Below are 27,300 nucleotides of genomic sequence, written 5' to 3'. Positions count from 1 at the left end.
GGATACTCAACCAGCTCTACCACCGATCAGCTGTTTGAAGCCACCGACTCTTCCTAGGCCAGTGATATCATGTTCATCGGTAATATGGCCTATATGCAGCCCCATCCCATTCCAGTGAATGGGGCTGTGCTGTAAAACTATGCAGAGCTGCTATTCAATGGATGGTGCTTTGCTTGGTAAATTACTGTGTGGGGCAGTGTGGTGGAAATTACTGTGTGGGGGAGTGTGGAGTAAACTACTGTGTGGGGCAGTGTGGGGGAAATTACTGTGTGGAGTAACCTACTGTGTGGGGGCAGTGTGGCGGAAATTACTGTGTGGGGCAGTGTGGGGAAAACTACTGTGTGGGGGAAATGTGGGAACTGTGTGGAGGCAGTGTAGGGGAAATTACTGTGTGGGGGCAATGTGGGAACTGTGTGGAGGCAGTGGAGGGGAAATTACTGTGTGGGGGCAATGTGGGGGAAACTACTGTGTGGGGGCAGTGTGGGGGAAATTGCTTTATGGGGGCAGCGTGAGGGGCCTTGCTATTGGGGAGGAACTGTAGGGCCCAAGTTGGGTAGACAGCCCTGGGCCTATCATGCACTTAATCCGCCCCTGTTCAGGATACTCGACCAGCTCCACCACCGATCAGCTGTTTGAAGCCACCGACTCTTCCTAGGCCAGTGATATCATGTTCATTGGTAACATGGCCTATATGCAGTCCCATCCCATTCCAGTCCAGTTAATGGGGCTGTGCTGCAAAACTATGCAGAGCTGCTATTCAATGAATGGTGCCATGCTTGGTAAACTGAGAGGAGGCTGCAGCACTCACCGAAGCACCATGGCTTGTTAAGACAGCTGTTCGGTGGAAGTGTCGGGAGTCAGACTAAATTACTTCTGGCAGAAATGATTTAATGGGAGAACGAAGGAGAGGTTAAATCAAGTACCCCTCAACTATTCTCTCTGGTGCCATCATCAGAATACAATGATGTATGGCGCTATCAGTCAACGAAGAGAGGAGCTCTCACAATATCATGATAGGGTAGCTGTCCAGAATTTAGTTACACAAAAGAGAGTGATTCATGTGTATACTAGGAAATTGCTGCAAGTACAAAGCAAGACAATTCAGTCTTAATATTGCACCATATAGAAAAAGGTTAAAAGAAATGTTCATATCTAGGTGGAATTGCTTTTAGCGTGTGGAAATGAACAATTACAGAATATTCTTGTGACCGTGTATTATTAAATGAGCCACTTACATTTTTGGAGTGAAAGGTGTTGTAACATCCACTACAAAACTGATGGCGACACTGAGTGCAGACAAAATGCATACAACCTCCCCTTGCAAGAGCGTAAGAAAATTTGCAATGAGGACAAGCTGAGGAAAGAAGAATACATAAACATTATCAGTATAGATGTTACTAGCATTGCTTTATAGAATGCCTAGCTTTTTGGCAAAGAATAAAATAAGGATATTTTATTTTGATCTTGTATTCTTTCCCTAGAGATTGTATGCCTATTTATTCTACAGAATGTCTAGAATTTTTGGCAAGGCATAAAATAATTGGGTTAGGATTAAACCTATAAGTAATAGAGTCGGCGAATAAACTTATAATAATCGGGTAAGGGCTATAGTTAAAGTTAACCCTAATAATAAAAGGCATATGCTCCACTCTTTTACAAGTGATGGCCTACTTTCAGGATAAGCCATCACAATCAGATCAGTGGGGGGTTTGACAAGCCCCACCCTCCAACTGGTCAGCTGTTCTGCAATAGCTTTAAGCTGGTCATACACATCCAATGGCTATGGGTTGAACGATCAGCTATCTCTTCCGACTACCGCCTACACATTCAGTTCGGCCAATGATGTTTATGTTGTCAATGGGGAAAAAGCAGAAAGCTGCTGCAGGACACTTCTGGGAGTACAAAAGAATCAGGCAAATATTCAATTCGCCCAATCCGAATCTCCCTCGACAGATGATGTCCCCATACATATTAGACCGTTTGCAGGACCCACCAGTGTTGGCGGGTTCAGCTGACAATACTCTAATGAGTATGTGGGCCTTAAGGGTTAACCCCAATTATAAAAATAGGGTTAGGGTAACCTTATTAAACATTTGACAACAAACAACTACTTTTATAGAATACCCCGGCATTCCATAGAGTATCTTCACACAATGCCAGGAACATATACATTGTCAGGCAGGGAAGGAATATCAGAAATGCAAATATGCTCTTGGCAGTATACTTACTGATCCCATTTTCCTGCAGGTACACAGCCAGTCCCTGTGCCTGATATTCAGCATCATTTTCTCTCTTCCAGCTTTGGAAATCTTCACAAGTTAGGGTTCGATGCTGCTCCTCCCACTGTATTAGTAGGAAAGTCAGAGTTTTTAATTCAAATTTAGAGAAATAATCTGTGAGGCAGTGTAAACCTTCTGAACAGTGTACAGTCGTGGCCAAAAGTTTTGAGAATGACACAAATATTAGTTTTCACTAAGTTTGCTGCTAAACTGCTTTTAGATCTTTGTTTCAGTTGTTTCTGTGATGTAGTGAAATATAATTACACGTACTTCATACGTTTCAAAGGCTTTTATCGACAATTACATGACATTTATGCAAAGAGTCAGTATTTGCAGTGTTGGCCCTTCTTTTTCAGGACCTCTGCAACTCGACTGGGCATGCTCTTAATCAACTTCTGGGCCAATTCCTGACTGATAGCAACCCATTCTTTCATAATCACTTCTTGGAGTTTGTCAGAATTAGTGGGTTTTTGTTTGTCCACCCGCCTCTTGAGGATTGACCACAAGTTCTCAATGGGATTAAGATCTGGGGAGTTTCCAGGCCATGGACCCAAAATGACAACGTTTTGGTCCCCGAGCCACTTAGTTATCACTTTTGCCTTATGGCACGGTGCTCCATCGTGCTGGAAAATGCATTGTTCTTCACCAAACTGTTGTTGGATTGTTGGAAGAAGTTGCTGTTGGAGGGTGTTTTGGTACCATTCTTTATTTATGGTTGTGTTTTTGGGCAAAGTTGTGAGTGAGCCCACTCCTTTGGATGAGAAGCAACCCCACACATGAATGGTCTCAGGATGCTTTACTGTTGGCATGACACAGGACTGATGGTAGCGCTTACCTTTTCTTCTCCGGACAAGCCTTTTTCCAGATGCCCCAAACAATCGGAAAGAGGCTTCATCGGAGAATATGACTTTGCCCCAGTCCTCAGGAGTCCAGTCACCAAACTTTCTGCAGAAGAACAATCTGTCCCTGATGTTTTTTTTGGAGAGAAGTGGCTTCTTTGCTGCCCTTCTTGACACCAGGCCATCTTCCAAAAGTCTTCGCCTCACTGTGCGTGCAGATGCGCTCACATCTGCCTGCTGCCATTCCTAAACAAGCTCTGCACTGGTGCACTCCAATCCCGCAGCTGAATCCTCTTTAGGAGACAATCCTGGCGCTTGCTGGACTTTCTTGGACGCCCTGAAGCCTTCTTAACAAGAATTTAACCTCTTTCCTTGAAGTTCTTGATGATCCTATAAATTGTTGATTGAGGTGCAATCTTAGTAGCCACAATATCCTTGCCTGTGAAGCCATTTTTATGCAACACAATGATGGCTGCACGCGTTTCTTTGCAGGTCACCATGGTTAACAATGGAAGAACAATGATTTCAAGCATCACCCTCCTTTTAACATGCCAAGTCTGCCATTTTAACCCAATCAGCCTGACATAATGATCTCCAGCCTTGTGCTCGTCAACATTCTCACCTGAGTTAACAAGACGATTACTGAAATGATCTTTGCAGGTCCTTTAATGACAGCAATGAAATGCAGTGGAAAGGTTTTTTTGGGATTAAGTTCATTTTCATGGCAAAGAAGGACTATGCAATCCATCTGATCACTCTTCATAACATTCTGGAGTATATGCAAATTGCTATTATAAAAACTTAAGCAGCAACTTTTTCAATTTCCAATATTTATGTAATTCTCAAAACTTTTGGCCACGACTGTATACATCACATTGTCTTTGCAACAGCAGGGCTCTGATACTGTGCAATGGAAAAGCTTTAGAAAGCACATACTATGGGACACTTCTCTAGGTTCATCATCTTATATATATATATACACACACACACATATATATATATATACACACACAGAGGACATAACAGCGCTTTCCTTTGTTTCCTTTACAGTATGTCTAGCTAGTTATCTAAAACTTACTGGTCGCTTGCAGGTCCTGCAGAAGCTGCAATCACACTGAGGGCACTTTACATCAAGTTGATCCCGTTCGTAAATAAATCCAAAGGAACACTAAAAAAAATAAGAACAAAAAAATCCAAGTCAATCCTATTAGTTACATTTATTGAAGGTACTTATGTGTATCTGTGTGCCTTGGAAAGTGTCCGTAGTAAAGTTGTTTTTAGTCACACGGGTGGACATTATCTACGACTAGCGTTTTACAGCAGTCTTTATCCCCTGCTCATGCCTTGTTATAAATTAGGGGTATTCTCCAGCAGTCCATGTGCCTAACTGAAATCTACGTCAGCACCTAGTTGGCATAGATTTCAGTCATCATTTGGGCATTTGCGGGGTGCCAATGGCAGACAGAGGGAGTCCGCTCCCTTTGTCAGCGCTTTACATGTGGCAGGCGCCATTGCCCGTGGCATGTAAAGCGTTAAACAGCCCGGATCGGCCAGTCTGGGCTGTTAGAGCAGGACCACGGCTCTCATGTGAGAGCTGAGAGCCGGCTCCCCAGGGAAGCCCGCTTAGACTGGGCCGCCGTAAAAAAAAAAGTGTACGGGTGGTAACTAAGGGGTTAAGAGCAGATATTGCTTATCTTTTTTTTTTCTTTTTAATGTGTGGCAGCACCTGCAGTGTGACACTAGCCTAATGATCAAATGTGCTCTCAACGATTCCTCTCATGAAGGCAACTAAGTGGAGAGAGATCACTTGACCTCTCAAATTCTCTGAAATCTAGTGACAAGTGTTCTTTCTAAGTGCTGATTGCCCAAGAGAAATTACTGAGAACAGGAAACCACCACACTCACTAGAATGGGGGGAGAGCTGCAGCAACCTGGCACAGCGACTACACCAGGGGTCAGCAACCTCCAGCACTCCAGATGTTGTGAAAATACATCTCCCATCATGCACACTTGCTTGACTGTTCTCTAAACTCCCACAGAAGAAAAAAGGAGCATGCTGGGAGTTGTAGTTTCACAAGAGCTGGAGTGATGAAGGTTGCACTACACAGTGTACATAGCTGTCTGATTTCAAGCCTCCATCTTCATACATTGTGTTCGTTCAGGTGGCCATGGCTCTTGCTAGCAGCTGATTGGTAAGGGTGCTGGCTGTCGGACCCCTACCAATCTGATATTATCAATATCAAAGTCCTGGAAAACCTTTAATATGGAGTTATCCAAAGTGTCTTGGTATGGTGAAGTATTAAGATTTTCCTTCACTGATACTAAAGGGCTTAGGACATCCCCTGAAAAGCAACCCCACAGCGTTATCCCTCATCCATCAAACTTTACACTTGGCACAATGCAGGCAGGCAGGTTGTCTATCAGACTGCCAGACAGAGAAGTGTGATTCATCACTCCACAGAGCACGTTTCCACTGCTCCAGAGTCTAGGGCAGAGTTCTTTACACCACTCCATCCAATGCTTGGCATGATGTAAGGATACTTTCACACTTGCGGCAGAGAATTCCAGCAGGCAGTTCCGTCGCCGGATCCGTCAGAACGTATGCAAACTGATGGCATTTGTCAGACGGATCAGGATCCTGATCCGTATGACAAATGCATTGAAATGCCGGATCCGTCTCTCCGGTGTCATCCGGAAAAACTGATCCAGCGTTAATGCATGTCAATGGGAAAAAATGCCGGATCCGGCATTCTGGCAAGTGTTCCGGAATTTTGGACAGAGATAAAACCGCAGCATGCGGTATTCTTTCCGTCCTGAACAGTAAAAAATACTGAACTGAAGACATCCTGATGCATCCTGAACGTAATGCTCTCTATTCAGAATGCATTAGGATAAAACTGATCAGTTCTTATCCGGTATTGAGCCCCTAGGACGGAACTCAATGCCGGAAAAGAATAACGCTAGTGTCAAAGTACCCTAAGGCCTGCACGCATGCCATGAAGCTCCCGGTGCACAGTTTTTTGTGGCGATGTTAAAAAGACACTTCCATCAGAGAGAATTTTTTTTATTCAATCTTCAGAGAAAACTATTTTTAAAATGTTTGTTGGCTGATTTTCTTTATTTCAGCAGTACTATACCATTGAACATTAAATACAAAATTCTGTCCGTAAATAGTCAGCACAGAGATAAAAGTGCAAGATAGGTAACCCATTGTTAAGGTGGAGATACACTGCCCGATTTTTGAGCAGATTATCGGAAACGACCGTTCATCGAATACTCATTCCCAACAATCTGCCTATCTAAATGTGCTGTTCCTGTCGTTTGTGAAGGCACATCAATCATCGTTTCTGGACAGCAGATCGTGCTGCCTAAACAGTCATCTTGCTGCCCAGAAACAATGATTCTGTATGGGTACGATGGATGGCAATAGCAATACTGTGAAGGAGATCACTGCATGTAAATACAGCAGTCTCTTTCACTGAACGAGCAGTCGACTGTCGGGAAGGAACACATCGTGCAGTGTACACCCAGCTTTAGTTTACTAATGCTGTAAAGAAAATATGTTATCTGCTAGTAAAATAGTAGATGACTAAAATTATGATAATTCCAGACAGAGTGGTTTCTGCGATTTGGGGAAAAAACCTCAAGAGTGAAAAAAGCCTCTACAAAAAACTCCAGTTTTGTCCTGCGTTTAATATTTCCCATAAATTTCCATGCAACATATGGAACTAGTGATTTTGACTAGAAAAACTGCAGCAAAAAGAAGTACCAACAACTGCAAATCCCAGGAAAAATGCCCCAAAAAACTGTGTTACTCCTGCTGTAAAGCATTTAAGGACGCAGGTCCACTTTTCAAATCTGCCATGTGTAGCTTTATGTGGTAACATCTTTGGGATGCTTTACTTTTCCATGTCATTCTGAGACACGTTTTCATGACACACTGTACTTTATCTTAGTTACTTAGATGCTATGGTTGCTGTTGTCTGCGCCATCTAAGGGGTTAAACAGCAGTGTTCTTCTCCTTTTCAAATAGGTGCAAACATGTTTCATGTATCTTACTGCTATGCTGAGAAATAATCACAGCCCCAAATATGGTGTAACTGCTGGTGATAACACTTCCTGCTGGTATACAAGCCAGGTAGCATGCAGATGTTATATCTGATGATCGCTACATTTGACAGCAGCTACAGTAGAAGGGGAAAATTGGATTTTTTGTACTCACCGTAAAATCCTTTTCTTGTGCATGGCATTGGGGGACACAGCACCATGGGTATATGTCCAACTACCACTAGGAGGCGACACTAGACATAAAAAGTGTTGGCTCCTCCCCGTTGGGCTATACCCTCTCCACAGGCACTAGGCTAATCAGTTTGTACCAAAAGCAGTAGGGGAGAGAAGAAAGGCAAGGAACCAACAACTCCCGCACCAGGAAAGATCAAGAGACCAGCCCGGAGAAGCGGAAGTAAAAAACATAGGGTGGGATCTGTGTCCCCCAATGCCTACTACAAGAAAAGGATTTTACGGTGAGTACAAAAAAATCAAATTTTCTTGTGCATGGCATTGGGGGACACAGTACCATGGGACGTCCCAAAGCAGTCCCCGAGGGTGGGAAATGAACAGCCATGCCACCGGTTGGGCATACAGGTGCAGGAGAACCATGTGACCCAACAGGAGAAATACACGGAATAGGCAAGAAGCCTCATAACAAGGGAGAAACCCCAAGGAAGCAACAGCGAAGACTGCCAGCACCCCAGGAAAAATGCCTGGGAGAAGGTCCCAAATGCAAGAAGAAGGCAAGGGGAACACCCAGCTCATCCAAAGGCTGGAGAGAAAGTAGTATTGGAGCTACCTAACATTTTAATTGTCTCAGGCTAAAGCACAAACACCCTGTGGCCATCCCTTGACAGGCCAGGGGAGCAAGGAAACATGGAATCACTGAAAGCTAAACAAGTGAGGGAAGCCATAGCAAGGCTCACATATGAAGGGAGCAGGTCTTCCCCCACCGCGAAGCAGGTGATGAAGTTAAGCGCCCTATTGAAAGGGGAAAACCCCAAAGGCACTAAGGGAAACCGCCAACCCTTGGAAGGGAGGGGGTAGTAAGTAAAGGCCAGGAAAAAAGAAAAGATAAGACCTGCATCCCAAAACCAGGAGACGAGGAACGAGTCTCTGAAAACGAAATATCGATGAGAAGCGCTAGACCGGAGAAACTCTGGCCAAATGAAGTATCAGGGAAAAAAGGGGACCAGAAGCAGGTCCAGGAAATTTCAGCAGGGACACACTGGACTGAGAGACATGGGAGGAGAAGGAGAGTACTCCCAACAGTCTAAGGAGGAAGGTTCTACCAACAGGAGGAAGTCCCTCCCGAAGGAGACCATAAGGTGGAAATGCAAACCGTAGCACTAAACCACTCAATACCAGATACTTGACGTGGGAGGATGGGAAGATAGACACGAATCCCAAGAGGTCCACAAGGCTATTGGAACCTACAAGGGGAACAATCAACCCAGGCCCCCCCCCCCCCCCCAAACAACGATTATCATACAGAATCTGTGTGGTCAAATGAACGGGGACAGGGACTCCAGAAAGGAGTACCCGGTATGGGCTCACAAGGAACCAGGAACTGAACCACCAGAGGACAACAAAAGCCAGAATATCCAAGAAAAAAATGAAAAGAACCACCATATGGGAAGGAATTGGTCATGGACAACTAGCCATTCTAAGAATAGTGGCTGGCAATCTGCATACATTGTCCCGGGGAGGGCAAGTACAGTGGCTTGGGTTGTACCACTAAATCGACAGACACCCATATGCATATGGAATGGCGAAGTCGCTATGAAAGAAACTGGGTGTGACTACACGAAATGTAGAAACCAACTGCGACCGACATACAGAAGACTCCCCGGGGGAGAAAGTACCTGACAGGCGCAGACAATAGCAAGGTCCAAGGGAACTGCCCTCTGTCATATAGTACAACTAAGCAGAGAATATAAGGGAACACCCGGACCCAGAAGGAACTACGGAACCCTGTCCGATGCCAGAGCAATCAGCAGGAAATTCACCTACCAGGCAGGTGTGTGGCGCTCAGTGGTTCTGTCCCTGACTCATCAGGAAGGACATCCAGCGAGGATAATGTCACTGACCCCAGAAGGATTCCGTGTGGCGGAGGACATCCAGTGATGGCCGAAAACTGCTGCAGCGGCCGATGCTCACCAAGCTACGTACCCCAACAAGGAGAAGATCCAGTGGAGATCACTGTACTCCACCAGGAATGGCCCGCCCTGTAATAGAAAACAACGCGAGTACTCCTTTATAATATGGGGTAACGTGGAGTGCCGCCGACAGTATTATTTTATAGGGATGGCAAGAGCAACCCTAGCACAAAAGCCAACAACCACCTGGCCATGGTGTAAGGAGCGTGGTTGTATGTGGACCACCCACCAGATCAGAACAGATCAGCCATATACTGGGTACACCAGAAGTAGCACTAGACCGACAAGGTGGAGGTGGGGGTTGGGCTGGCCTACCCCTGCCAGATATGGTTACCATGTACATGCTGAACCAGGATGGCCTGTTGTGGACAGTGCCTTGAGAAAGTACAAGGAGACCATAGAGCACGACAGTAACGGAGTGGCAGATGTATGGAAGAACCAAAAAGGGGAGTAACCAACATCCGCAGCACAGATTAGAGCCCGGGGAAGGAAGCACCCAGTAATACAGAAACTGTATGGGCCACAGATTGCACCATAGGGCCCAGCACGTGGGTACTAAAAATACTCGCCTAAAACCGAGGTAAAGTGGCTGCATGTTGCACTCTAAGGAGAGTGGAAACAAAGCCACAGCATCCGGGAATGCGACCACATTTGGAGGGTACAGGTCCTCAACCTGTAAGGTAGAAATACGGCTGTGTAGTGTAGAGATACGACAAGACAGGTGCCGTGGGTACAGCATCTGGAGATGGAAGAGGTACTAGATTTAAGATTAGAGCGATGTGGTATAATGGTGCACCCTAGGACCGGAGAAGGGCAACGGCTACCGCGTTAGCAAAGATACCTATATTCCGCTCGGGAAGGGGAAAATAGGGCCGCACGGTACCACAAAGAACGACAGGTGCACACCACAATTAGGTAGGTGCAATGGCAACTGAAGGAGGCCCCTATTTCACCTGAAAAGAGGGAAACAGGGCCGCATCAACAGATCTGGAGATGAAGCAGGAACTTCAGCTATGAAGGAAATAAGATGGCTGTTTGGTGCACACCATGATGAGGTAGGTGCAGTGGCCACGGCAATACAAGGTGGCCTCAATATCTCGTCCGGTAAGGGAGAAATAGTGCCGCAAGGTACACCATAAGGCCAGATAGGAGCAACGGCAACAGCCTCTGGAGATAGTGTAGGTACTCTACCTATGAAGGGAGCAAGGTGGCAGCTTGGTGCCCAGTAGAACCAAACAGAGGCAATTGCTACAGCAATTGAGTGGCCTCTATATCTTGCCTGGAAGCGAGAAATAGTGCCGCACGGAACACAATAGAGCCCGCCAGGGATATTGGATACAGCATCAGAGGATGGTGTAGGTACTCTACCTATGAAGGGAGCAAGGTGGCTGGAAACAGACAGGTGCAATTGCTACGGCAATTGAAGGCGGCCTGTATATCTCGCCCGGAAGGGGGAAATAGTGCCGCATGGAACACCATAGAGCCAGCCAGGAGTAATGGCTACAGCATTTGGAGTAGGTGCAGGAACTCTACCCATGAAAGTAACAAGTCTGCTGGAAACAGACAGATGTAATCACCACGGCAATAAAAGTCGGCCTGTATATCTCTGGTACAGGCACTACAAAATAACCTTTAGAGGCTGAGAAGGGTTACCAACCCTACAAGAGGCGTTTGCCTGTATCAGCTTGCTTAGAACATAGCCCCTGGCATAGGGAAACCAGGAAGGTCAGCCTACGAGAGCGCACGTACCAGAGACACCACGTAGGTGTCCCAGTTGTTAAGCGCGGTGACGGCTGCCTTACCTGTGCGGTAATTACCTGTACAGGCAGGAGAGCGCCATCCGAAAGTCCACTAGAGGGGCACCAAACCTGGGTAGGGTAGGTTCCTCCGTGCACGTTTGTCTTGACCTCACAGAGGGATTTTATATGGTGGAAGACCGCCTGATGCTCTGTTCCGAGGGAATCGGTGCAGAGGTGTCCCCAGAGGCAACTGACAGAGAAGGCTTCGTCACCAGCCTCAGGCCTGTCCTAAGGGGCGACCTGAGGATGCCGAGGTTGGTCGGTGGGCTACTCCTTGCGTGACCCTGTATCTGAGCATGAGCGTGCCCCATCAGCCGGGGGGACCGGGGGGGGCGGGAAGAGACCGCAATTTGAAAGGTAGCGGTCCAGCGACTCTGCCAGGGATTGGGAGAGTCAGGCAAGGTTCCCATGGTTCGACAGAGAGAGAGCCCATTTAGGGGGGACTTACACAAAAGGGTGGGGGGGGGGCCGGGGGGACACAAGCCGACCACATGGAAACCTCAGTAGACAACGGACGCACGTGAAATATGTGACGATCCGATAGGGAGGCTGGGAGAGGAGGCCCTTATAGAGCAGCAGGGCTGTCCTATCTAGTCCCGGATGCCACGTTCCCAAGAGGTGCTGCAGCAGCTATAGATCAGGTGGTCAGGGCTGCAGGAGAATGAGACAATTGAGAGGGGGGGGGGGGGAGCCTGCATAAGCAAATCAGCCAGAGGCTGCCTACCAGACCCCAGGAGCTGTACAGCGCGCCCCATGCAGGAGAGCAGCAAGATGACGACCCGGTGAGAGAAGGAGCCGGCAGCCGGAGGAAGAACAGCCCCTCTAAGACAGAGCAGGGAACCTGCGCAGGAGCTGGATTCGACAGGCAGGAGAGGCCCCTCCCAGGGTCCCCCCACGGAGGGGAGGAGACAGAGCAAGCCCGGGAAGCTCAGGAGTGGGCGGGGAGTTGCAGCCTAGTAGGCCCGAAAAGTCGGGGCCTCAATTAGTGGAGCGCGGCCGGGGACGGACGGCCGCAATCGCGGAAGTGCTCCGGAGCTGCCGTGACAAACGGGGGCCAGGTGGGGGAGAGAACTGGAGAAGCGACCCCCAGAGAGAGAAAAAACTGAAGGCCAAGGGGCTTCTGGGGCCAGGATACAGCTAAGAGATGCAGTTATCTGGGAAGGGAGGAGAGGGGGGAACGTGCTTCGGCCCGGGGAGGAGGGTGGGAGACCCTAATCTAAAGGAACATACTCACCCTCAGACGTCTTCAGGCGCAGCGATAACCACCCCCTCGGCGGACTCAACACGGGAACCGTGGGACTGCCGGAATTTCACTGCGGAAGCAGATTTGGGGACTGGGTGGCTGCCAGGTCCCTGAGTACGTGCCCGCAGGGGGGCAAACTAAAGTGGAACCTGCAGAGAAGAAGAGATTGAAGAAAAAATAAAATAAAAAAGTAGCAGGATGACCTGCGCAAAAAGGGCAGGTCAGGTCTGCCTCCTACGGACACTAGAACAAGACTGATTAGCCTGTGGAGAGGGTATAGCCCAACAGGGAGGAGCCAACACTTTTTATGTCTAGTGTCGCCTCCTAGTGGTAGTTGGACATATACCCATGGTGCTGTGTCCCCCAATGCCATGCACAAGAAATTTACATTTTCTTCTGGTAGGCCTCCTTTAAAGAGAATGCGACATCCTGATTGTCAATATTTAACTATGTCCAATATCCTATACTTTCAAACATGATGTTCCAGATGGTGCCCACTCCCCTTATTTGCTTTTGTGTTTCATGGTTGCTGTGAAAATCAACTTTATCCCACAATAGTGCCGTATGCTAATGTGCACTTTGAAGTCAGGAAGGTGGCTCCTGCATGCTCCTAGTCATGTTCACCGAGTCCTCTTTCTGCCCCTTGATTGACATTTCTGAGTAGTGACCATGTTGTCTCTTCTTCTCTCCAAATCTCACACAGGCGCACTCTGTCTCCTCCACACGAACAATCCAGGCACTCTGGCTCCCTTGTTTGGTGCATGCCCAGAGAAGCTCTGATGCCGGGAGCTGTACACCCAACAAACCGCGCAGACGCCATAAAGACAGTGTGCCTACACAAGATGTGGATAGACGAGGAGATGACGTGACCACTATTCAGAAATGTCAATCAATGGGCAGGAGGTATGAAGAGGGTGTGGCGAGCATGACTTGGAGGATGTAAGAGCCAGCCTCCTTGACTTCAAAGTGTGCATTTGTAAATGGCGGTATTGTAGAATAAAGTCGATTTTCACAACAACCATGAAATACAAAAGCAGAATAATGGCACCGTCTGGGAAAACATGTTTGAAAGAATAAGGGAATGGGCATGATTAAATGTTTAAAATTAGGACGTCAAGTTCCCTTTAAGTATAGCTTGCTCAGATTATAATTATATCTGCTACAAGCAGGTCCTTCGTTGACATGAATAAAAGATGCATCTTCAACACAATCAAAACTGAATAATAATAATAATGGTGTATGGAAAGACAAACACTCCAAGATTTAACTGACATAAAGGCCTCTCCTTGTTACTTAGAGGACCCAGATGATGGACTGCATGTTTCTCCAATCTGAAGTGTATTACCACAGATATGACTGAGAATACCTGGTTTTTCTACAGGCACTACTGGACTTTCAAGCTATAATTTTGTATTACAATTCACCTGGACAACATCTCATGACTTTACTGAGCTCCAGGAATCCCAAAAGTGGAATCAGCAATATATACAGCAGCCAATCCCAATCACTGCCCGCTTGTTAGCTGCATTTTAATGCAGCAATCATTGCTACTGTATGGAGATAAATGATTGCTATTATGATCAATTGTTTGTTAGCAGCACATTTCTGTTTACACAAGGTAATGTTCTGTCAAGGATTTTTGGTGTTGCATAAAAGACGCAATCACCCAACAAATGAGTGTTTACGCATTTGTCAGGTGATTGGCAGTACATATACACAGGCCAATTATCAGGACGTTTGTTACCAATAATTGCCCTGATCCTCAGCCCGTGTACTAGGGCCCTTAACCACTATGCCTCTCCTTGTTCACCCCAATCTTCTACCCCCCCCCCCCCAAGCTGAAAAGACTGAAACCAATTACTAAAGCCAAAGTCAAAATTAATAATTTTGGGTATACTCACATGTGTGCACCAAAGAAACTTTGGATCTTTCATAAGTGTTCTCTCTGTCAACTTTTTATGGAACAAATTGTAAGCATCCTCTTCAAGAGTGTCCCGTAACTGAAAAGCATCAGAGAAAATGTAATTAATGCATAAACCTCTTTAACATAAAAAATTGTGATCTTAACGGTAGGGAAATAATTGAGGGATTTTAAAATAAAACACTAAATAAATATCAATGTACTCGTATACCTAAAAATAAATGTTTAAAAGGAAACCAGTGAAAATGATCTTCTGTTATGTCAGAGGCACATATGAGAATACTACTGATTCAGAACGAGAGATCTACAGTATAAAGCATTCAATATGGACACTGTTAGATATTTTTCTTTAGAGCAGAGCAGATCATCCTAAAGTAAAGAGGATGTGACAGACCAGGGAGTCTGTCAGCGGTTTTTAGCCCTCAAAACAGCTGTCAGCATTATATACGTGACAAGGAGAGCAGTTCAGACATACCTAGAGTGATGGATATACACGTTGCATGACTGAGATCAACGTTTTCATCCCCATGGAGCTGCAAATAAAAGTGTCAAGGTAGTAATACCTTCATTTCCAGGGCCAGGGCTCTCTGCACTGGACACCATAAAGCCCCTCCGCTTTGAGCGATCACTCTACTACTCGCCAGACAGGAAGACACAGCAGAATGAAGCCTTTATTGCAGAAATCCCAAGACACTGAACATGAAAGGGACCACCTCCCGGCACTTGTAGCCGCTGTGTGAAACTGCCCATCTTTCTAAACCCTGTTCATCATCGATGTCTGCAGCATGCTCCTCATCACCTATACCAGTGATGGCGAACCTTTTAGAGATCGAGTGCCCAAACGGCAACCCCAAAACCCCCTTATTTATCGCAAAGTGCCAACATGGCAAGTTAACCTGAATCCTACAGTCCAATATAGTATATCTTTCATGTACTTTATCATGTAGTAGCTATAATAGCCTGTCTACATTCTGTGCGCTGCCTGTGCTGTTCATGGTGCATCCTGCGCTGATGAATGGCAGGAAAGGTCTAAGGCATATTGGTACACTCAGACTTTTTCCGGGGTGTGGGTGCCCACAGAGAGGGCTCCAAGTGCCGCCTCTGGCACCCGTGCCATAGGTTCGCCACCACTGACCTATACAGTGCTGTCAGCAGCTCTAAAGCCCAAAAACTGCTCTCAGACTCTCTTTGATAGGAACCTCCATTGTTTACTTCCAGTGGATGAGATAAGTTGAGACCAGGTGAAGACACATGTACCAGGTGCCCTGTTCATTAGAAGACACAGCTCTGATAATGGTACTATATGAGTGCAGCACCCATGTGATCATCTCATTACCACAAAAGATTTTTATCCCCTGGAAGAAAAAAAATGAAGTTTCCTATTAAATGAGAAGATACATTAATGCTGCACATAAAATCATACTGACCATCAGCTAACTGATATATATATATATATATATATATATACACATACACACACACACACACACACATATACACATATACACACACACACACTATATATATAAAAAGACATTGGAATATTCTTCACACAGGTTCCCATTATTCGTAGACAGACATACCAGAATATCTAGTGTAGAAAAATAATGTAAGAGTTCACCCTCATCGCTAATCTCTGGCTCCTCGCATGATGGGCACACCATATCTCTAATGTGTTTCTCCTTTATTGCAACTGTAAAGTGCATCCGAAAGCATTCTGGGCATATACAGCACTCACATGAAGTTAGACAGCGCATCTGGAAAAAAGGAAGCAACATCAAAATTCTCTGTGTAGAGACTGCAAATCAATCAGCAGGGAAGCGAGGACTGCGTTTACTTAATAATCTTCATTAGCACACTACTGATGACTAGGTACATTTAGAGGAGAATTAATTGACAAAGGGAGATTTAGGGTACATGAAAATAGGAATATATTTGTTTTATATTATGCTTTTAATTTGATTTATAATACATTGCAGCCTTTAGGCCTAGGTTGTAGTACTAAGAGATTCTGATGAACATCAAAATGAGTCATTTTATGGACATTAAAACTAGATTTTTGTACTTACCGTAAAATCAGTTTCTGTTCATTGGGGACACAGGCTTGACCATGGGTATAGCTGTTGCCACTAGGAGGAGACACTAAGCACAAAGGTGTGAGCTCCTCCCTTCAGCTATACCCTTCCTACAGGGACTAAGCTAAATCAGTTAGTGCAAGAGTAGTAGGAGAAGCAAGAAAAAAACTGGAAAACCAAACTATGTACAAACCCAGAACCACACAGGCCAGAAGAGGCCCGTAAAAGAGAGAACGGGTGGGAGCCTTGTCCCCCAATGAACAGAAGAGAAACAGATTTTACGGTAAGTACAAACATCTAGTTTTCTCATCTGTATCATTGGGGGACACAGGCTTGACCATGGGACGTTACAGAGCAGTCCCAAGGGTGGGCATAAACAAGAACCCTCCAGCCAATCAGAGAACCGCCATCTGCAAAACTCTATGCCCCAGAGAAGCATCAGAAGACGCAAAGCCCCATGATGCACTGCCCAAGAGGCCCCCACTGCCCTAATAGAATGAGGAGTAACCTGGAAGGGTGGGTCCCGGCCACTGACGCATTACGCTTCCACAATGGCCAAACAAATCCATCGGGAAATGGAAGTTTTAGACGTAGCCAGCCCTCGTCTCGGCCCCTCTGGAATGACGAACAGGGAATCCGTCCGCCGGAAAGATGACGTCTGGGACAGATAGATGCGAATGGCTCGTACCAAATCCAGAGTGTGGAGCGACTGCTCGCGAGGATGAGACGGGGCAGGACAGTGGCAACAGCTATACCCATGGTCAAGCCTGTGTCCCCCAATGATATGGATGAGAAAGTCCTTTTAAAATTTTGGTAGGTTTTCCTAAACTGTAGCCGTATAGTGATGTCATTAAAGGGGTTGTCCCAGAATGATCTGTCCACAGGATAGGTGACCAATGTCTATTCAGTGGGGTTCAGATCTCTGCTTTCTAACTGATCACAACAATGGGGGTCCCAGGTCACATGTTTAAATGGAGCAGTAGTTGAGCATGCCCAGTGCTGCTCCATTTAAAGTCTCTGGTCACACTCTGGATTTGGTACGAGCCGCATCTACAAACCGGATTCCAAAAAAGTTGGGACACTAAACAAATTGTGAATAAAACTGAATGCAATGATGTGGAGATGGCAAATGTCAATATTTTATTTGTAATAGAACGTAGATGACAGATCAAACGTTTAATCTGAGTAAATGTATCATTTTAAAGGAAAAATACGTTGATTCAAAATTTCACTGTGTCAACAAATCCCCAAAAAGTTGGGACAAGTAGCAATAAGAGGCTGGAAAAAGTAAATTTGAGCATAACGAAGAGCTGGAAGACCAATTAACACTAATTAGGTCAATTGGCAACATGATTGGGTATAAAAAGAGCTTCTCAGAGTGGCAGTGTCTCTCAGAAGCCAAGATGGGTAGAGGATCACCAATTCCCACAATGTTGCGCAGAAAGATAGTGGAGCAATATCAGAAAGGTGTTACCCAGCGAAAAATTGCATCTATCATCATCAACTGTGCATAACATCATCCGAAGATTCAGAGAATCTGGAACAATCTCTGTGCGTAAGGGTCAAGGCCGTGAAACCATACTGGATGCCCGTGATCTCCGGGCCCTTAAACGACACTGCACCACAAACAGGAATGCTACTGTAAAAGAAATCACAGAATGGGCTCAGGAATACTTCCAGAAACCATTGTCAGTGAACACAATCCACCGAGCCATCCGCCGTTGCCAGCTGAAACTCTACAGTGCTAAGAAGAAGCCATTTCTAAGCAAGATCCACAAGCTCAGGCATTTCACTGGGCCAGGGATCATTTAAAATGGAGTGTGGCAAAATGGAAGACTGTTCTGTGGTCAGACGAGTCACGATTCGAAGTTCTTTTTGGAAATCTGGGACGCCATGTCATCCGGACCAAAGAGGACAAGGACAACCCAAGTTGTTATCAACGCTCAGTTCAGAAGCCTCCATCTCTGATGGTATGGGGTTGCATGAGTGCGTGTGGCATGGGCAGCTTGCATGTCTGGAAAGGCACCATCAAAGCAGAAAAATATATTCAGGTTCTAGAACAACATATGCTCCCATCCAGATGTCATCTCTTTCAGGGAAGACCCTGCATTTTTCAACAAGATAATTCCAGACCACATTCTGCATCAATCACAACATCATGGCTGCGTAGGAGAAGGATCCGGGTACTGAAATGGCCAGTCTGCAGTCCAGATCTTTCACCTATAGAGAACATTTGGCGCATCATAAAGAGGAAGGTGCAACAAAGAAGGCCCAAGACGATTGAACAGTTAAGAGGCCTGTATTAGACAAGAATGGGAGAGCATTCCTATTTCTAAACTTGAGAAACTGGTCTCCTCGGTCCCCAGACATCTGTTGAGTGTTGTAAGAAGAAGGGGAGATGCCACACAGTGGTGAAAATGACCTTGTCCCAACTTTTTGGGGATTTGACACCAAGAAATTCTGATTCAACATATTTTTCCCTTAAAATGGTACATTTTCTCAGTTTAAACTTTTGTTCCATGATTTATGTTCTATTCTGAATAAAATATTAAAAGTTGGTACCTCCACATCATTGCCTTCAGTTTTTAATCACGATTTGTATAGTGTCCCAACGTTTTTGGAATCCGGTTTGTATCTGTCCCAGACGTCATCGTCATTCCAGAGGGACCGAGAAATTTTACAGTGAACACACCTTTGCGTCTTCTGACGCTTCTCTGGGGCGTAGAGTTTTTCAGATGGCGGTTCTCTGATTGGCTGGAGGGTTCTTGTTTATGCTCACCCTTGGGACTGCTCTGTAATGTCCCATGGTCAAGCATGTTTTCCCCAACGATACGGATGAGAAAACTAGATGTTTGTACTTACCGTAAAATCTGTTTCTCTTCCGTTCATTGGGGGACACAGCTCCCACCCGTTCTCTCTTTTACAGGCCTCTTCTGGCCTGCGTGGTTCTGGGTTTGTACATAGTTTGGTTTTACAGTTTTTTTCTTGCTTCTCCTACTGGTCTTGCACTAACTGATTTAGCGTAGTCACTGTAGGAAGGGTATAGCTGAAGGAAGGAGCTCACACCTTTGTGCTTAGTGTCCGCCTCCTAGTGGCAACAGCTATACCCATGGTCAAGCCTGTGTCCCCCAATGATACGGATGAGAAAGTCCTTTTATAATTTTGGTAGGTTTTCCTAAACTGTAGCCGTACAGTGGATATCATTAGGGGTTGCCCCAGAATGATCTGTCCATAGGATAGGTGACCAATGTCTAATCAGTGGGGTTCAGATCTCTGCTTCCTGACTGAACACAACAATGGGAGACCCAGGTCACATGTTTAAATGGAGCAGCAGTCGAGCATGCCCAGTGCCGCTCCATTTAAAGTCTGCGAGACTGTCAGATAGCCAGGGTCCATATTCTGCTGTCTTTGGCAGTACCAAGGGCTTTCAATAGAAGACCATAAAAACAATTAAAATTCTATTAAGACTGAAAGGCTGTACTATACATGAACACATTTGTTATCCCACACACTGAAGACTGCAAAAAACTATGGGGAAAAAAACAAACAAATGCCAACATTTCTGCTTTTGTTCATTTCAGTTACCAAAATGGCAACTCATTCTGCAAAAAAAAAGGTCTCACGCAGTTGATGGAAAAATAGGATTTTTTTGTGCTTACCTGTAAAATCCTTTTCTCGCTGAGTTCATTGGGGGACACAGCTCCCACCCTGTATGTACATTGCTGGTTCTCCTAGATGGGTCCTTCTGGTTGTTGATGATGACCCATCTCCGGTTTTCTTCCTTTTTATCGTTTTCTGTTGGCTTCTCCTGGCTGCTCCTACTGCTTTTGTACAAACTGATTAGCTCAGTGTCTGCAGGAGGGGTATAGCTGAGAGGAGGAGCTAACACTTTTTTTTGCTTAGTGTCGCCTCCTAGTGGCAGCAGCTATACCCATGGTCTTCTGTGTCCCCCAATGAACTCAGCGAGAAAAGGATTTTACAGGTAAGCACAAAAAAGTCCTATTTTCTCGCTAGTATGATTGGGGGACACTGAAGCCCATGGGACGTTAAAGAGCAGTAACATGGGGAGGGAGCAAGAACAAAACGAATCCAAGGCCGGTCATGACCGCACAGGAATGCGGGGGAAACCCTGAAATGGACAGGAAGACCCATTCCCCGGAAGGCCAGCCAGAGAGCAGCTGAATACGCAGAGGCTCCGGCTTGGCAGAAGAAACAACAGCCCAGGGAATATAAGTCATGGCTTAGGAGACTTCAGAAGAAGTGGAGAGCACACAGAATATCGACAAGATGGACAAGAATGAAGACAAGTCAGTCACCAGAAGCAACGGAGCAATTGCGGAAGATACAGGAGAGAGAGAAATACGTACCTTGATCCAGAGGACTGGAGTGATGCCCATGGATCAAAACCCCAGGAAAAAAAAACAACACTCAGTGGAATACTGATTGGAAGAAGACGAACTGAAAATGGCATCTGGATATCAAGGGCCAAAGAACTGCAGATGTGACAAAACTTGCCCCCTGTGGGGGAAGTAGTAGGGATGCCCGCAGGCAAAGACACCACACACCATACTGGACTGCCAGAAGAGAAGAACACTCCAGCGGTACCATGATTAACAAGTCAGTTCTAGAGAACCTGGAAGTCAGGCATGAGAATGGCCCACAAGAAAAAAATCTTGAGGGAGTGAAGAAACCCAGAGGAACCAAGGCAGTGGAACAGACCCAAGACTGCCCAAAAAATTGGGGAGTAACCTGACAGGGAAAGAGTGTCCTCCGGGATAAAAAAAAACTTCCCCTTCAGACCTAAGGCCAAGGGGGTTTCTTCATAAGAATGTTCCCCCAGGAAAATGCCAATGTGGTAAGTAGAGGCATGTAGAGGAGGACCTTAAATTCCAGAACAAGAGATGAAAGAAGCCGTCTGATACTCCATGGAAGGCTGCCTGAACTGGCAGACCTACAGTAATCGTAAGCTGCAGACAGGAACCACAGATAGAATAAATACTGCGCCAGGAAGGGAGTGTGGACCCCGAATGCCACAAAGCCCCAGAAGAAAACTGGTAACAGAACCAACACCACCCGCACAGGCACCCCACAGCAGAAAGGGAGCAATGGCTATGAACACTGGCCGAGCAGGCAGTAACAGTATGTGGGGGAGAGCAACTACTCGCCCTGCGGAAGGGGAGAAGTAGAAGCAGCCGATGCGGCTTAGTAGAAAACCAGCACTTAGGGGTGACAACAAGGGCAGTACGACTACTCGACCCGCTGAGGGGAGCCATGCAGACAACTCACATATGCAAACTGAATATGTGCATACCCAAACTCCACAAGGAGGGAACGCTGATGCTGTCACCGTAGTAGATTGTAGAGGCAATGCGGTACATGTAAAGGGAACAAGGTGCTAAGCCAGAGCCATAGAAATCGGTAGGTTATACAAGGTACAGAAAACTTACTAATGCCCAGCAGAAGTGAGCAAACCCCTCAGCCGCAGCGTGTCGTGGCAGAACATAAGTAAAGTGCCTCCTGTGGAAGAAGGAAATGTAGACACGATCACAACTACAACTAGCTAGAAGGCACCATGCCTAGAAGGAGGAATGCTGTGTAGATACCGCCGGAATGCCAGGGCAGATACTCCACATGGAGGAAGGGGATGTGGACAAAACCATAAATGTAGTGTCCCCCGCCCATGCGTCATTTAAGCCGCAGTTGAAGGATGAACGCAAAAATTCCCCCTGGGAAGGGTTCACGCAGTAGTAGCCATGGAACCGGAGTAGCCAGAATATCTATGGGCAGCGCAAACACTGCCTCACAGGGGGGAGGCGATAGCAACAACTAAGGCCTCTAGGGTCAGAGGAGAGACTCCACCTGAAAATGAATACAACAGCAATAGCCACCAAGAATTGCTGCTAGCACAACACTCCACCTGAGAAGAAAGAAAACTGGCAATCAGAGCAGACGTTCCACCTACACAGGGACTCAAGGCTTGAGGAAACATATGAGGTATGCCAACGGCCTGTTAGGGATACAGGCCGACCTGGAAGACAGAGGCTGCCACGTAGGCGCCAGACACAAATCCAAACTAAGACTACCTGAGGAAGGGGGTAGTGTGAAGCAGTCACAGTATCCAGGAGTAGTGCCAATACCACCTATGACGGGGGATAAGGCGATTGTAGGTACCGCGTCTTGCCAATAGGCCACCCATGGAACGGGATGCCATGCGACAAGGAACAAAGGAGAGTAGTTGCGGTAGACAATGGTGAAGCAACCGAAAAGATGTACAGGGTCCACTGGTAGTGCAAGCACTACTGGTTGTGCAACTACTCAGTCAATGGGGGGAGGGTAATGCTACAGAATCTATAGAACACAATTGTAGTGCAACTAATCCCCCAATAGAAGGGGGAAAGCCGACAGGACAGATGATATCCAGTATGAGTGTAATTACTCCGCCTGCGGAGGGGTTAATGCAACAAAACATATGGTATCCGGTGGAAGTGCAATACTCCGCCTAAGTAAGGAGGGTAATGCGACAGTCTGTACAGGATCCAGTGATAGTGCAATTACTCTATAGAAGGAGGATAATGCTACAGGATCTACAGTATGCGACTGCGGTGCAACTAAACCACCTATATAAGGGGAAAAACCGACAGGACAGATGATATCCTGCATTAGTGCAATCACTCCGCCTGCGTAGGGAGCAATGCAACACAACGTATAGTATCCGGTGGAAGTGCAATTACTCCGTCTAAGGAAGAAGAGTAATGCGATAGTCTGTACAGGATCCAGTGGTAGTGCAATTAGTCTATAAAAGGAGGGTAATGCTACAGAATGTACAATACCCAGAGTAAGTGCAAATACTCCCACTACGAAAGGGGGGTAATGCTACTGGAAGCATAGGATCCAGTGGTAGTGCAACTACGTCGCCTCTGGAAGGAGGGTAACGCTACTGGATGTACGGTATCCAGTGGTGGTGTAAATATTCCGCCCATGGAAAGAGGGCAATGCTACTGGACGTATAGGAAACAACAGGATGTAAACACTCCGCCGATGGAAGATTACTCTGCCCATGGAAAGAGGATAATGCTACGGGCTGTACAGTACCCAGTGGAAGTGCAATTACTTCGCCTAAGGAAGGAGGGAAATGCTACAGGCCGTACAGAACCCAATGGGCGTGCAATTACTCCTCCTACAGAAGGAGAGTAATGGCACGGGCTGTACAGCATCCAGTGGCAGTGCTATTACGCTGCCTATGGAAGGAGGGTAGCGCCACAGGCTGTACAGTATTCAGTGCAAGGACAATTACTTCGCTTATGGAAGAAGAGTAATGCTACAGGCTGTACGGTATCCAGTGCAAGGGCAATTACTCTGCCTATGGAAGGAGGGTAATGCTACAGGCTGTACGGTATCCAGTGCAAGGGCGATTACTCTGTCTATGTTACAGGCTGTACAGCAGCCAGTGGTAGTACAAGTACTCCGCCTATGGAAGGAGGGAAATGCTACAGGCTGTACGGCATCCAGTGCAAGGGCAATTACTCCACCTATGGAAGGAGGGTATGCTACAGAATGTACAGGGTCCACTGGTGAGCGCACATATTCCACCTAAGGAGGGAAGGGAATGTGACAGGGCTCACGGAATTCAGTGGTAGTGTAACTAATCCGCCTATAGGAGAAGGGTAAGCTACAGGGAGTGGGGTATCCATCGAAATGCCAGGATTTCGCTTACACTATAGGACGTGTGTATCCAGCGGTAGGGTAAAGAAATTCTGCCTACAGAATGGCGTGGGAACTAGGTCCAGAAGGACCAGATAGCTCCAATGGTTAATAATATATCGTTATTTTTTTTGTTTTGTTTTTTTACATACAGCGGGCAAGGAAGGGGTTAAGCATAAGGCAGGGGTGGAGCTTATTGGGCAGCTGGTGGGGCGAAGGCATGGGCGCAAAATTTTCACGCTCTGAAAAGAGAGATCCCGCCCCGAAACACGCTGGGAGATGCATACTAGTAGGATTCAGAGCCGGGCCCTTGAGTACAGGTGGGGCTGACCGGAAGAACTTTCAGTTGGGGCGGCGATGTAGGGAGAGAGCAGAGTGCACTGGGAAACAAGGAGGCTGGGAGCAGGCGTGCCGATGCCCTGAGTAGAAAAGTGGCAGCCTCCCAAGAAGACATGCGACCGCTGGGACTGGCTCGCAGGGCGTGGATGGGGCCGGGGACCGGAGGTGGGACCGAGGCGGTGAGTCACCAGATACAGAGGCCAAGGTCCAGGAGAAACAACATATATTTCTGTGTTCACTTAGAGAACACAGAAGAAGGAGGGGGGGGGGGGGGGAGGAATCAGGCACAGGGGGGACAGCAGGGGAGGTAGGTAATATACTTACCCAGATGGTTTCTGCCCACCTTGATTCCAGCAGTGTCACCTTCCTCAATGTGCTGCCCCTTGGGGAGGGCGGCTACCCCGGTAACAGGGGGGACTTGCAGAAGTAGTAGCCAAGGTGACACTGTAGCTGGCGGGTAACAGCGGATTTGAGATCCACTGTTCCTCCTTGTCTTCCAGAGGTGGGGAACGAGCAGCAGGCTTGAGGACCCGCTGGTCTCCCCCCTCAAGTGTGGGAAAAAAAAGGTGGCGAGAGCCCACCTGCAGCCCGAACCTGAAAAATAAAACAAAAAGGAAAAAATGTCTGCCTCCTATTGTCACGGCGGGGAGTGGGGAAAACCCCCCACCGTGCAATGACAGTGGCTCCAACGCCAGATAGCAGGGAACAGGGAGCAGGTCACCTCCTAGTGCAACCCTGAACTCTCCCTAGACTCCTAACGCATGAGCCGCCTCAGAAGGTAAGGGGGCTCATGCTCACCAACCTTAGACCCTGCTATCCCTGCAAAGCCCTAGGCCTAATGACAGGGCAGAGACCACCCATTCATCCTACACCACGGATGAATGGTGTCTCCAGAGGCCCAGTAGCAAACAGGATGCAAGACCATGGGCTAAACAGTACGACAGGTAAGTAACAGCAACATAACAATGCTATCCACACTTACCTGCCGCAGCCGTGATGAAAGGGGGCTCTAAGCTGGAAAACCCAAAGTCTAGTCTTCGCTTAAACCCCTCCGGGAAAGCACGCCCCTTCCGGAGCAACATACCACAATCAAACCTCCAAGCAAAACCCACAACATAACTACATACACCAGGTGGGGGGAGGAATGACAGAAACACACTAGAGGGGACAACAGACAGAGCAAGGTAAACAAAATAACAAATAGGGATAGCTCACACAGACCTAATCATTCAGCCAGGGAGCAAAGCTCCTACACAGACTAAAGCAAAATTAAACTGACCTTCAGGCTCCACCACACCAGCATATAAGGAGGCCTGAGGTCACACCCCACACCTACCAAGCACACCTTAACCCCGTGCACACCAAAACAGGGAAAGGAAACATCCTTAAAAGGGAAAGCGCACACACATGCATATCAACAAGTTGCCACCGGCAACCAGCATGCACGGCGAAAGTGTCACGGCACACACCAAAGGCCGTAACACCTATGGACACTAAGCTAAAACTGATTAGCTCAGGAGGGGTATAGCTGAGAGGATGAGCTAACACTTTTTTTGCTTAGTTTCGCCTCCTAGTGGCAGCAGCTATACCCATGTTCTTCTGTGTCCCTCAATGATACGAGCGTGAAAATAGGATTTTTTGTGCTTACCTGTAAAATCCTTTTCTCGCTGAGTTCATTGGGGGACACAGAAGACCATGGGTATAGCTGTTACCACTAGGAGGCGACAATAAGGAAAAAAGTGTTAGCTCCTCCTCTCAGCAATATCCCTCCTGCAGACACTGAGCTAATCAGTTTGTACGAAAGCAGTAGGAGCAGCCAGAAGAAGCCAACAGAAAACAATAAAAAGGAAGAAAGACGAAGATGGTCAGAACCAAGAAATGGAGGGACCCATCAAGGGCAGCCAGCAATGTACTTACGGGGTGGGAACTGTGTCCCCCCAATGAACTCAGCGAAAAAAGGATTTTACAGGTAAGCACAAAAAATCCTATTTTCTTGCTCGTATCATTGGGGGACACAGACGACCATGGGACGTTAAGGAGCAGTACCATGGGGAGGGAACAAGACGAATCCAATACCTTGCATAAGGCCCCGCACAGAATTGCGGGGGAAGGACACACCAAAAAACCCTGAAAAAATGGGCAGGAAGAGCCATTCCAAGGAAGGCCAGCCAGAGAGTGGCTGAATACACAGAGACCCTGGCTGGGCAGATTAAGAACAGCACAGGGGACATAAGCCACGGCTTAGGAGACTTCAGAAGAAGTGGAGATCATACAGAATATCCACAGATGGACCAGTAAGAAAACAAGTCAATCACCAGAACAAACGGAGCAACTGCAGGAATACCTGAGAGAGAAAACAAAACTTGGGCCCAGAAAACTTCTAAAGAAGTGATACCCAAGGATCAGTACCCCATGAAAAAAACACCCTAGAGTGATCAACAGACACGACATGGCATGAGAAAAATTTAACAAAAAGAAAAATGGTGTCTGGAAACCGAGGGACAAAGAACTGCAGACGTGAAGAATCTTGCCCCCCATGGGGAAAGAAATAGAGGTGCCAGAAGGCAACAACCCGGAACTGCATACCAGGCTGCCAGAGGAGAAGAACACTTCAGCAAGACCATGAAAAAGTCAGGGCTAGAGAACCTGGATGTCTAACATGACCATGGCCCACAAGAAAAGGATCGCGAGGGAGAGAAGAGACACAATGGAATAAGACAGTGGAACCGACCCCTCCCCCCCAAAAAAATAATAATAATCACCATAAATTAGGGATTAAACTGGTAGGAAAAGAGTGTCCTCCAGGATCAAAAAACCATCCCTTTCAGACCTATGGCTAAGGGGTTTGCCGAGTGTTCCCCAAGGAAAATGACAATGTGGAAAGCAGAGGTATGT

The 27,300-nt window shown here is 46.8% G+C and overlaps 1 protein-coding gene across 2 annotated transcripts in view; it reads right to left on the bottom strand.

The window, feature by feature from the left end:
• RNF31 (ring finger protein 31) overlaps window positions 1–27,300 on the bottom strand; it is a 115,911-nt gene that overhangs the window by 10,059 nt on the left and 78,552 nt on the right. For both annotated transcript variants that reach the window (XM_040416914.1, XM_040416915.1), the window contains exons 13-17: window positions 15,874–16,047; window positions 14,271–14,369; window positions 4,197–4,286; window positions 2,229–2,343; window positions 1,236–1,354 (exon numbers count right to left, since the gene is read on the bottom strand). In XM_040416914.1, coding sequence (XP_040272848.1) covers window positions 1,236–1,354; window positions 2,229–2,343; window positions 4,197–4,286; window positions 14,271–14,369; window positions 15,874–16,047 — 597 coding nt within the window. The remainder of the gene's footprint in view (window positions 1–1,235; window positions 1,355–2,228; window positions 2,344–4,196; window positions 4,287–14,270; window positions 14,370–15,873; window positions 16,048–27,300) is intronic.

The sequence above is a fragment of the Bufo bufo genome, chromosome 2, assembly GCF_905171765.1.
Source record: "Bufo bufo chromosome 2, aBufBuf1.1, whole genome shotgun sequence".
NCBI classification, from domain to species: domain Eukaryota; kingdom Metazoa; phylum Chordata; class Amphibia; order Anura; family Bufonidae; genus Bufo; species Bufo bufo.
Note: the sequence above shows the minus strand (reverse complement) of the source record. Positions and strands in the feature narration are given on the sequence as shown.